General features: G+C 37.9%; 1 protein-coding gene and 1 long non-coding RNA gene across 5 annotated transcripts in view; one reads left to right on the top strand and one right to left on the bottom strand.

The window, feature by feature from the left end:
- Positions 1-12599, top strand: part of DDX50 (DExD-box helicase 50) — a 73522-nt gene extending 60923 nt beyond the window's left edge. For all 4 annotated transcript variants that reach the window (XM_077125085.1, XM_077125087.1, XM_077125084.1 and 1 more), the window contains one exon: positions 12111-12599. In XM_077125085.1, coding sequence (XP_076981200.1) covers positions 12111-12380 — 270 coding nt within the window. In that variant the 3' untranslated portion in view covers positions 12381-12599. The remainder of the gene's footprint in view (positions 1-12110) is intronic.
- LOC143653806 (uncharacterized) overlaps positions 1-12833 on the bottom strand; it is a 49932-nt gene that overhangs the window by 30799 nt on the left and 6300 nt on the right. The gene's annotated exons all lie outside the window — the stretch shown is intronic.

The raw sequence follows: 12833 nt of genomic DNA, 5'->3' as shown, positions 1-12833 counted from the left end.
GCATCGGTTTAGAAAAACTAGCAACATAACCGAAAAAGATATAGAATGTTAATATAGAGACCAAAAATAAAAGTAATAATAGTGAAGTCAAAACAAAACAAAACAAAACAAAAACCTATAGATCAGATGCAGCTTCATTCAGTGTTTTAACAAGATTACTTTACAATTAGGTATTATTGTGCTGTCCATTTTTGAGTTTTTGTATCTAGTCCTGTTGCATAGTCTGTATCCCTTCAACTCCAATTGCCCATTATCTTACCCTGTTTCTAACTCCTGCTGGACTCTGTTACCAATGACATATTCCAAATTTATTCTCGAATGTCTGTTCACATCAGTGGGACCATACAGTATTTGTCCTTTAGTTTTTGGCTAGACTCACTCAGCATAATGTTCTCTAGGTCCATCCATGTTATTACATGCTTCATAAGTTTATCCTGTCTTAAAGCTGCATAGTATTCCATCGTATGTATATACCACAGTTTGTTTAGCCACTCTTCTGTTGATGGAGATTTCGGCTGTTTCCATCTCTTTGCAATTGTAAATAACGCTGCTATAAACATTGGTGTGCAAATGTCCGTTTGTGTCTTTGCCCTTAAGTCCTTTGAGTAGATTCCCAGCAATGGTATTGCTGGGTCGTATGGCAGTTCTATATTCAGCTTTTTGAGGAACCGCCAAACTGCCTTCCACAGTGGTTGCACCCTTTGACATTCCCACCAACAGTGGATAAGTGTGCCTCTTTCTCCGCATCCTCTCCAGCACTTGTCATTTTCTGTTTTGTTGATAATGGCCATGCTGGTGGGTGTGAGATGATATCTCATTGTGGTTTTGATTTGCATTTCTCTAATGGCCAGGGACATTGAGCATCTCTTCATGTGCCTTTTGGCCATTTGTATTTCCTCTTCTGATAGGTGTCTGTTCAAGTCTTTTTCCCATTTTGTAATTGGGTTGGCTGTCTTTTTGTTGTTGAGATGAACAATCTCTTTATAAATTCTGGATACTAGACCTTTATCTGATATATCATTTCCAAATATTATCTCCCATTGTGTAGGCTGTCTTTCTACTTTCTTCATGAAGTCCTTTGGTGCACAAAAGTGTTTAATTTTGAGGAGCTCCCATTTATTTATTTATTTCTTCAGTGCTCTTGCTTTAGGTGTAAGGTCCATAAAACCTCCTCCAATTATAAGATTCATAAGATATCTCCCTACATTTTCCTCTAACTGTTTTATGGTCTTAGACCTAATGTTTAGATCTTTGATCCATTTTGAGTTAACTTTTGTATAGGGTGTGAGATACGGGTCCTCTTTCATTCTTTTGCATATGGATATCCAGTTCTCTAGGCACCATTTATTGAAGAGACTGTGTTGTCCCAGGTGAGTTGGCTTGACTGCCTTATCAAAGATCAAATGTCCGTAGATGAGAGGGTCTATATCTGAGCACTCTATTCGATTCCATTGGTCAATATATCTATCTTTATGCCAGCACCATGCTGTTTTGACCACTGTGGCTTCATAATATGCCTTAAAGTCAGGCAGCGTGAGACCTCCAGCTTCGTTTTTTTTCCTCAAGATACTTTTAGCAATTCGGGGCACCCTGCCCTTCCAGATAAATTTGCTTATTGGTTTTTCTATTTCTGAAAAGTAAGTTGTTGGGATTTTGATTGGTATTGCATTGAATCTGTAAATCAATTTAGGTAGAATTGACATCTTAACTATATTTACTCTTCCAATCCATGAACACGGTATGCCCTTCCATCTGTTTAGGTCTTCTGTGATTTCTTTTAACAGTTTCTTCTATTTTTCTTTGTATAGCTCTTTTGTCTCTTTAGTTAATTTATTCCTAAGTATTTTATTTTTTTAGTTGCAATTGTAAATGGAATTTGTTTCTTGATTTCCCCTTCAGATTGTTCATTACTAGTGTATAGAAACACTACAGATTTTTGAATGTTGATCTTGTAACCTGCCACTTTGCTGTACTCGTTTATTAGCTCTAGTAGTTTTGCTGTGGATTTTTCAGGGTTTTCGACATATAGTATCATATCATCTGCAAACAGTGATAGTTTTACTTCTTCATTTCCAATTTTGATGCCTTGTATTTCTTTTTCTTGTCTAATTGCTCTGGCTAGAACCTCCAACACAATGTTGAATAACAGTGGTTATAGTGGACATCCTTGTCTTGTTCCTGATCTGAGGGGGAAAGTTTTCAGTTTTTCCACATTGAGGATGATATTAACTGTGGGTTTTTCATATATTCCCTTTATCATTTTAGGGAAATTCCCTTGTATTCCCATCCTTTGAAGTGTTTTCAACAGGAAATGATGTTGAATTTTGTCAAATGCCTTCTCTGCATCAATTGAGAGGATCATGTGATTTTTCTGCTTTGATTTGTTGATATGGTGTATTACATTAATTGATTTCTTATGTTGAGCCATCCTTGCATACCTTGGATGAATCCTACTTGGTCATGATGTATAATTCTTTTAATGTGTTGCTGGATTCAATTTGCTAGAATTTTGCTGAGGATTTTTGCATCTATATTCATTAGAGAGATTGGTCTGTAGTCTTCTTTTTTTGTAATATCTTTGCCTGGTTTTGGTATGAGGGTGATGTTGGCTTCATAGAATGAATTAGGTAGCTTTCCCTCCACTTCAATTTTTTGGAAGAGTTTGAGCAGGATTGGTACTAATTCTTTCTGGAATGTTTGGTAGAATTCGCATGTGGACCCGTCTGGTCCTGACCTTTCTTTTTGGGAAGCTTTTTAATGGCTGATTCAATTTCTTTACTTGTGATTGGTTTGTTGAGGTCATCTATTTCATCTTGAGTCAAATTTGGTTGTTCATGCCTTTCTAGGAAGTTCTCCATTTCATCTACATTGTTGTATTTATTTGCATAAAGTTGTTCATAGTATCCTGTTATTACCTCCTTTATTTCTGTGGGGTCATTGGTTATGTCTCCTCTTCCATTTCTGATCTTATTTATTTGCATCCTCTCTCTTCTTCTTTTTGTCAGTCTTGCTAAGGGCCCATCAATCTTACTGATTTTCTCATAGAATCAACTTCTGGTTTTACTGATTTTCTCAATTGTTTTCATGTTCTCAATTTCATTTATTTCTGCTCTAATCTTTGTTATTTCTTTCCTTTTGCTTGCTTTGGGATTAGTTTGCTGTTCTTTCTCCAGTTCTTCCAAGTGGACAGTTAATTCCTGTATTTTTGCCCTTTCTTCTTTTTTGATATAGGCATTTAGGGCAATAAATTTCCCTCTTAGCACTGCCTTTGCTGTGTCCCATAAGTTTTGATATGTTGTGTTTTCATTTTCACTTGCCTCGAGATATTTACTGATTTCTCTTGTAATTTCTTCCTTGACCCACTTGTTGTTTAAGAGTGTGTTGTTGAGTCTCCACGTATTTGTGAATTTTCTGGCACTCTGCCTATTATTGATTTCCAACTTCATTCCTTTATAATCTGAGAAAGTGTTGTGTATGATTTCAATCTTTTTAAATTTGTTGAGACTTGCTTTGTGACCCAGCATATGGTCTATCTTTGAGAATGATCCATAAGCACTTGAGAAAAAGGTGTATCCTGCTGTTGTGGGATGTAATGTCCTATAAATGTCTGTTAAGTCTAGCTCATTTATTGTAATATTAAAATTCTCTATTTCTGTATTGATCCTCTGTCTAGATGTTCTGTCCATTGATGAGAGTGGTGAATTGAAGTCTCCAACTATTATGGTATATGTGTCTATTTCCCTTTTCAGTGTTTGCAGTGTATTCCTCACGTATTTTGGGGCATTCTGGTTCGGTGCATAAATATTTATGATTGTTATGTCTTTTTGTTTAATTGTTCCTTTTAGTAGTAGATAGTGTCCTTCTTTGTCTCTTTTAACTGTTCTACATTTGAAGTCTAATTTGTTGGATATTAGTATAGCTACTCCTGCTCTTTTCTGGTTATTTGCATGAAATATCTTTTCCCAATCTTTCACTTTCAACCTATGTTTATCTTTGGGTCTAAGATGTGTTTCCTGTAGACAGCATATAGAAGGATCCTGTTTTTTAATCCATTCTGCCAGTCTATGTCTTTTGATTGGGGAGTACTATCCATTAACATTTAGTGTTATTACTGTTGGGGTAGTACTTCTACCAGTTTGCCTTTTGGATTTTATATGTCATATCTAATTTTCCTTCTTTTTACCTTTACTCATACTCTTCCTTTCTACACTCTTCTCCACACCTCTCTCTTCTGTCTTTTCGTATCTGTCTCTAGTGCTCCATTTAGTATTTCTTGCAGAGCTGGTCTCTTGGTCACAAATTCTCTCAGTTATTTTTTGTCTGAAAATGTTTTAATTTCTCCCTCATTTTTGAAGGACAATTTTGCTGGATATAGAATTCTTGGATGGCAGTTTTTCTCTTTTAGTAATTCAAATATATCATCCCACTGTCTTCTCACCTCCGTGGTTTCTGCTGAGAAATCTACACATAGTCTTATTGGGTTTCCCTTGTATGTGATGGATTGCTTTTCTCTTGCTGCTTTCAAGATCCTCTCTTTCTCTTTGACCTCTGACATTCTGACTAGTAAGTGTCTTGGAGAACGTCTGTTTGGATCTATTCTCTTTGGGGTACGCTGCACTTCTTGGATCTGGAATATTAGGTCTTTCATAAGAGTTAGGAAATTTTCGGTGATAATATCTTCCATTAGTTTTTCTCCTCCTTTTCCCTTCTGTTCTCCTTCCGGGACTCACACAACACGTATATTTGTGCGCTTCATATTATCATTGAATTCCCTCAGTCCCTGCTCATATTTTTCCATTTTTTTTCCTATAGTTTCTGTTTCTTGTCGGATTTCAGATGTTCCATCCTCCAGTTCAGAAATCCTAACCTGTCTCTTGAAATCTACCATTGTAGGTTTCCATTTTTGTTTCATCCCTTCTACTGTATCTTTCATCCCCATAAGTTCCATGATTTGTTTTTTCAGACTTTCCATTTCTTCTTTTTGTTCATTCCTTGCCTTCTTCATATCTTCCCTCAATTCATTGATTTGGTTTGTGATGAGATTTTCCATGTCTGTTCGTATATTCTGAATTAGTTGTTTCAGCTCTTCTATCTCATTTGAACTATTGGTTTGTTCCTTTGACTGGGCTATATCTTCAATTTTCCTGGTGTGATTTGTTATTTTTTGCTGGCATCTAGACATTTAATTACTTTAATTAGTTTATTCTGGTGATTGCTTTCACTTCTCTTACCTAGGGTTTTCTTGCTCTTTTCTTGTTCTTTGACATTCAGTTCAGCTTTTTCTGGATTTCCAGCTTAGGTTTTGTTTAACAGAGGATAGTTTTTCAGTTCTTGTTTTCTTGTTTCTTGCCCTGCTTGTATGGTGCCTTTTCCCTCCCCACCCTTAGGAGGGTCTACATAGGTATTACAGACTCCAGCCGGGTTTTCCCAGACTAAATTGGCCTCCTATCAGGGGCAAGGAGTCACCTGCTTCTCTTTCCCTGAGGGTGAGACCCAGCAGGTTAAAAGACTTTCCTGTGACATCTCTGGGCTCTGTTTTTCTTATCCTGCCCCGTATGTGGTGCGTCTGCCTGCGGGGCGCACCAGCAAAAGATGTTGCGGCACTTTTACCTTTGGAAGACTCTCCCTGCTGGGGGCGTGGTGGAGACGGAGGAAAGGTTGTAGGCTGATTTTAATGGCTTCAAATTGCCAAACCCTGGGGTCTGAATTCCTTGAGGGAGGGATTCCACCTGAGTTGGGCTTCACCCCTCTCTCCTGGGGAAGGCACAGGTGAGAGACAGCCCCGAAAGCAGCCCGTTTCTACCTATGCCTGGGACAGTTGCAGCCTGAGAAGTCCCGCTGCTGAATCCAGAGGCTGCCAAGTCTCTGTAGAGACACAGCTACTAAAGCCTCCGTTTCCTCCCCTTTCCTCTTTACGTGAGCCCAGTGAGCGACCTCTGCCTTGACCAGGTTTAGAGTCTCTTTCCTTTCCCTCTGGGAAGCCACCTGTGGGGAAGGGGTACCGGCCGTTGCAACTTGGGGAACTCAACTCACGGTTTTGGGGGGGCTTGCAGCCGGTCCAGCTGGTCCCAACTGGCGTACACTGTGTGTCTGGTCACTGACATTGCTCCAGGAGCTGTTCTGTACTGTTTCTGGTTATTTAGTAGTTGTTCTGGAGGATGAACTAAAACGCGCACATTGCTAAGCTGCCATCTTGGCCCCTTCCTGATCAGTAGTCTGAATGTATTTTAATACAATTTTTAAAAATTTTTTATTTTAAATTAAAAAAAAAATTACAGGAAAGAAACACAAACATTCTTAATATGTGATCATTCCAATCTACACATTTAATCAGTAATTCACAATATTATCACAGAGTTGCATATTCATCATCATGATCATTTCTTAGAACATTTGCATCAATTCAGAAAAAGAAATAAAAAGACAAAAGGAAAATAAAATAAGAAAAGAAAAAAAAATTATACATACCATACCCCTTCCTCTACCCTTTCATTAATCACTAGCATTTCAAACTAAATTTATTTTAACATTTGTTCCCCCTATTATTTATTTTTATTCCATATGTTCTAGTCATCTGTTGACAAGGTAGATAAAAGGAACATCAGACACAAGGTTTTCACAATCACACAGTCACATTGTGAAAGCTATATCATTATACAATCATCATCAAGAAACATGGCTACTGCAACACAGCTCTACATTTTCAGGCAGTTCCCTCCAGCCTCTTTATTTCCTCTTGGATAACAAGGTGATATCTACTTAATGCATAAGAATAACCTCCAGGATATCCTCTCAACTCTGTTTGGAATCTCTCAGCCATTGACACTTTGTCTCATTTCACTGTTCCCCCTTTTGGTTGAGAGAGTTTTCTCAATCCCTTGATGCTGGGTCTCATCCCATTCTAGGGTTTTTCTCAATCCCTTGATGCTGAGTCTCAGCTCATTCTAGGATTTCTGTCCCACATTGCCAGGAAGGTCCACACCCCTGGGAGTCATGTCCCACGTAGACAGGGCGAGGGTGATGAGTTTGCTTGTTATGTTGGCTGGAGAGAGAGGCCACATGTGAGCAACAAAAGAGGTTCCCTTGGCGTGACTCTTAGGCTTAATTTTAAGTAGGCTTGACCTATCCTTTGTGGCGGTAAGCCCCAAAACTGGGGGCTTAGCCTATAATCTTGGTTGTCCACACTGCCTGTGAGAATATCAAGAATTCAACTTGGAAAAGTTGAATTTTCCCCCGTTCTCACCATTCCCGAAAGGGCACTTTGCGAATACCTTTTTATTCACTGATCAAATCACTCTGGGATTCATCAGGGCATCCCTCTTGACAAAGCAACAAAATCTCATGTCCGACCCAAGGTTCCTTATACTTATGCTGTTGACCCAAGCTATCTACATAAGTTATATTAAGAAATGCACTAGTCAAAATATAAATTTTCTACCAAATAAACATTTTTTGCTTTAATCTCACACATAAGTTGAAATTTTAAAATATTAATTACCATCTGTTTTCACCACTGTACAGTATTGACATTCCTTTGTTCTTCCTCATGCAAAAACATTTTTAAATTTATACATTTAGTCACTGTCATTATACACTCTAGGCATTCCTAGATTATACTATCTCAATCTTTATCATCTATCTTTATTTCTGATTTCATTTGTGCCCCCAGCCCTCCTCCCTCTATCATTCTCACATTGAGCTTCATTCAGTGTTTTAACATAATTGTATTACAGTTAGGTAGTATTGTGCTGTCCATTTTTGAGTTTTTACATTCAGTCCTGTTGCACAATCTGTATCCCTTAAGCTCCAATTACCCAATATCTTCCCCCATTTCTATCTCCTGATGATCTCTGTTACCATTGAAATTCTCCAAGTTTCTTCACTAATGTCAGTTCATATCAGTGAGACCGTACAGTATTTGTCCTTTTATTTCTGGCTAATCTCACTCAGCATAATATCCTTAAGGTCCATCCATGTTGTTACATACTTCATATCTTTATTCTGTCTTACACCTGCATAATATTCCATCATATGTATATACCACAGTTTGTTTAGCCACCTGTCTGTTGATGGACATTTTGGCTGTTTCCATATCTTGGTAATTGTAAATAATGCTGCTATAAACATTGTTGTGCAAATGTCCATTTGTGTCCTTGCCCTCATGTCCTTTGAGTAGAGACAGCATATAAATGGGTCCTGTTCCCTAATCCATACTGCCAGTCTGTGTCCCCCAACTGGGAAGCTTAATCCATCAACATTCAGTGTTATTACTGCATGGGCAGTAATAACTCCTCTACCATTTTGCCTTTTGGCTTTTATATGTCCTTCTAATTTTCCTTCCTTTTACCTTTACTCATACTCTTCCTTTCTACACTCTTCTCCACACCTCTCTCTTCTGCCTTCATATCTGTCTCTAGTGCTCCCTTTAGTATTCTTGCAGAGGTGGTCTCTTGGTCACAGATTCTCTCAGTGATTTTTTTGTCTGAAAATGTTTTAATTTCTCCCTCATTTTTGAAGGACAATTTTGCTGGATATAGAATTCTTGGTTGGCAGTTTTTCTCTTTTAATAATTTAAGTATATCATCCCACTGTCTTCTCACCTCCATGGTTTCTGCTGAGAAATCTACACGTGGTCTTATTGGGCTTCCCTTGTATGTGATGGATTGCTTTTCTCTTGCTGCTTTCGAGATTCTCTCTTTCTCTTTGACCTCTGACATTCTGATTAGTAAATGTCTTGGAGTACGTCTATTTGTATCTATTCTCTTTGGGATACACTGCACTTCTTGGATCTGTAATTTTAAGTCTTTCATAAGAGTTGGGAAATTTTCAGTGATAATTTCCTCCATTAGTTTTTCTCCTCCTTTTCCCTTCTCTTCTCCCTCTGGGACACCCACAACACATATATTCATGCACTTCATATTGTCATTCAATTCCCTGAGTCCCTGCTCATATTTTTCCATTTTTTCCCCAATATTTTCTTTTTCTTGTCAGATTTCAGATGTTCAGCCCTCCAGTTCACTAATCCTATGTTCTGCCTCTTGAAATCTACCACTGTAGGTCTCCATTGTTTTTTACATCTCTTCTTCTGTGACTTTCATTCCCATAAGTTCTGTGATTTTTCAGACTTTTGATTTCTTCTTTTTGTTCGTTCCTTGCCTTCTTTATATCTTCCCTCCATTCATTGATTTGGTTTTTGATGATGCGTTCCATGTCTGTTCGTATATTCTGAATTAATTGTTTCAGCTCCTGTATGTCATTTGAATTGTTGGTTTGTTCCTTTGACTGGGCCATATCTTCAATTTTCCTAGTGTGATTTGTTATTTTTTGCTGGCCTCTAGGCATTTAATTACCTTAATTAATTTATTCTGGAGATTGCTTTCACGTCTTTTATCTAGGGTTTTCTTGCTGGATGAATTTGTTGTGTATCTGTTCTTTGACATTCAGTTCAGTTTTTTCTGGACCTTTAGCTTAGGTTTTGTTTAAGAGAGGAGAATTTTTCAGTTCTTGTTTTCTTGTTTCTTGCCCTTGTTGTATGGTGCCTTTTTCCCCTCACCCTGAGCAATGTCCATGTAGGTATTATAGACCCCAGCCAGATTTTCCCAGACCAAATTGGCCTCCTATCAGGAGGAAACAGTCATCTGTGTTGGTTTTCCCTGAGGGTGAAACCCAGCAGGTTGAAAGACTTTCCTGTGAAGTCTCTGGACTCTTGTTTTTCTTATCCTGCTCAGTATGTGGCGCTTGTGTGTCTGCAGGTCCCATCAGCATAGGATGATATGGTATCTTTAACTTTGGCAGACTCTCCCTGCTGGAGGCGTGATGGAGACAGAGGAGAGGTTTTAGGCTGGTTTTAATGGCTTCAAATTACCAAGCCCTGGTGTCTGAATTTCTTGAGGGAGGGATTCCACCTGAGTTGGGCTTCACCCCTCCCCTGGGGAAGGCACAGGCTCCAGACAGGCCCTCAAACAAGCTTGTTTCTGCCTATGCTTGGGGCAGTTGCAGCCTGAGGAGCCCTGCCGTTGCATCCAAAGGCAGTCAAGCCTTTGTAGAAACACAGCCACAAAAACCTCTGTTTCTTTTCTTTTTTTCTTTTTCTGTCAGCCCTGCCCCCTTGGGAACATGGCAAAAATGAGTGACATCCGCTTTGACTAGGTTCACCTGAGCTTGGGGCCTATTTTTAGTAGTCAGACTTTGTTAATTAATTTCACAGTTGGCGTTTGGTTGAGCTCAGCCCCTGCTGCTGGTAAAGTCTCTTTCCTTTCCCTTCTGGGAAGTGGCCTGTGGGGGAGGGGCTCCGGCTGCCGTGGCTTGGGGAACTCACGATTCTGGGGGGGCTCGCAGCCAGTCTAGCTGGTCCAGACTGGGGTACGCTGTTGTCCAGTCACTGACGTGGCCTCAGGAGCTGTTCTGTATTGTTTCTGGTTATTTAGTAGTTGTTCCAGAGGACGAACTAAAACGCGTACATTGCTAAGCCACCATCTTGACCCGGAAGTCATTTTAACACAATTTTATTGAGATATATTATATATTCACATATCATATAATCATCCAAATTATACAATCAATGGTTCACAGTATCATTATATAGTTGTGCATTCTTCATCGCAGTTGACTTTTGAATATTTTGATTACTCCAAAAGAAAATAAAAATAAGCATACAAGTAAGAAAGAACATCCAAAACCTCCCTTAATCCCCCAGCCCAACAGATTTTTAAAACCTCACTAAAACACAGCTTATAGGTAAATTTGGATTCCATGGTGGCAAAGCATGGATTGTTTATGACATCACTCAGGTTTTCAAATAACTGAGAGTAATCCATTTAGAGCCATTAAAAAAATTTTATTTTGTAGGGAAAACTTTCTAAAATATATCTTATCTAAATATATGATTCTTTTTTTATGTTTTATGTATATTTTAAATTTTTAGTTTTAATTATGGAAAATTTCAATACAGAAAATGATCTGACATCCATATATTGAACCTGCTTTTTCTCATTGGGTACACTAAGTATAATCTCTTACACTTAGCCGGAAGACCAAGGAAGCAATATATATAATTTCTTGTGTTACACAAGTAATGCATGTTAATTATAGAAATTGCAAAAAATTCAGAGAAGTAAAAATAAAATAAAAATCACCCATCTGACCTCAGAGATAACCACTGTTAACAGTTCATATTGTATCCTTATAGATTTTCATTGCATATTTATATACATGTTTTGAAACTTGAATGGGATTCTTCTGTTTTGGAAGCCTTTTTATTATGTACAGACTTCTGTGTCAGCCAAACAGTTAATTTTAGTGGCTCCCTGGCATTTGGCTTATATGAATGGCCAACTTTTTCTCAACCAATTTCCTATGTTTTACGTTTAGATTACTTCAAACAATCTACTTTTTATAGGACTGCCCTGAATGTTAGTATAGCTAGCTCTTTTTGCATTGCCATGTTTACCTCTATGAGATGAATTTTTTAAGATGGCTGATTTATGCTTGGATGTCTTTCTTTTCCCACCTTCACTACAAGGTGTCTTAATATTAACTTTCCTTGGCCTTGGTTACTCATAATCACAATTAACAATAATTAATGTAACAGGATATAACATAATAATGCTCTTATGAGCTGTTGATTTGGTATGCCTTGAGTTGCTCATTCACAGGATAAATGAAACAGATGTTCCCAGTAGTTATATTTCTTAGTCCCTGGCTAGTGTTGACAGGTTCTTCATCTCTATCATCAGTGCTCATCTCTTCTGTTGATATCCTTGCTGCAGGCAATACACTCCTTATTAATAGCCTATATACTTTGGACCAAGAAACCAGATAGTGCTGTCTTTTAGAATGTATAAATTAAGTGTGAATTTAGATTCTTAAAATGACCCTGAGAGTTTCTTCTGAGACTTAAACTTAGAAACTTTAGTGGATGAGGTTTGAATATATTTTTATTTTTCCTTATTTTCTGGCATTCACTTTTGTTCCAATTTTTAATTTAATGGATATATGCCCTTTAGCTAAATGTGGTTATAATAGTTATGAAAAAGGAGTTATTTATGCTCATGTGCTTGCTTATAGTTTCTGTTTTGCATTTATATTAATCCTATGAATTCCCCTAACAGGCAGAGTGGCATGACTCAGACTGGATACTCTCAGTGCCAGCCAAGTTACCTGAAATTGAAGAATATTATGATGGAAATACATCTTCTAATTCCAGACAGAGGAGTGGTTGGTCAGGTGGCCGGTCAGGCCGGTCAGGTGGTCGATCTGGTGGCCGGTCAGGTAGACAGAGTCGACAGGGGAGTCGGTCAGGAAATCGACAAGACAGTAGAAGAAGAGGTGGGAATAGAAATCGATCAAGAAGTGGGGGCCACAAACGGAGTTTTGACTGAGCATTTGATAGTTAATCTACCAGTGTGAGCTTGCCTATTTCTGCCTAATCATGTACATTATTCATCAAAAATTAGGTCATCATAGTTGAGGTATGTGTCTGCTATTTGCAAAGAAGTTGGTCGTATTTTTTTAAAAAGTATTTCATAAGAATGGTTGTAAACAAATCTACTTATCCAGTTATACCTTTGAATAAAAAAACCTCCTTTTATTGTCTCTTTTTCACTGTGTGCTAAGAGTTTTCTAAATGTAATCTTTTAAAATTTCTTCTCAAACTTGGAATCAAGTTAATCTTGCCTAAGGTTACTTGCATTTTACAAAATGTGCTGTATTTGTATTCAGAGCATTCCTTCCATAGGTTTTTTTTTTTTTTTTTTTTTTTTTTTTTAAAGAAAGGGAGGAAGGGAAGGAAAGACAGAGAGAAGGAAGGAAGGATAGAAGGGAAACATCTTTAA

Source organism: Tamandua tetradactyla, chromosome 13 (assembly GCF_023851605.1).
Source record: "Tamandua tetradactyla isolate mTamTet1 chromosome 13, mTamTet1.pri, whole genome shotgun sequence".
NCBI classification, from domain to species: domain Eukaryota; kingdom Metazoa; phylum Chordata; class Mammalia; order Pilosa; family Myrmecophagidae; genus Tamandua; species Tamandua tetradactyla.
The sequence above is the reverse complement of the archived record's forward strand: the minus strand, read 5'-3'. Positions and strand labels throughout refer to the sequence as shown.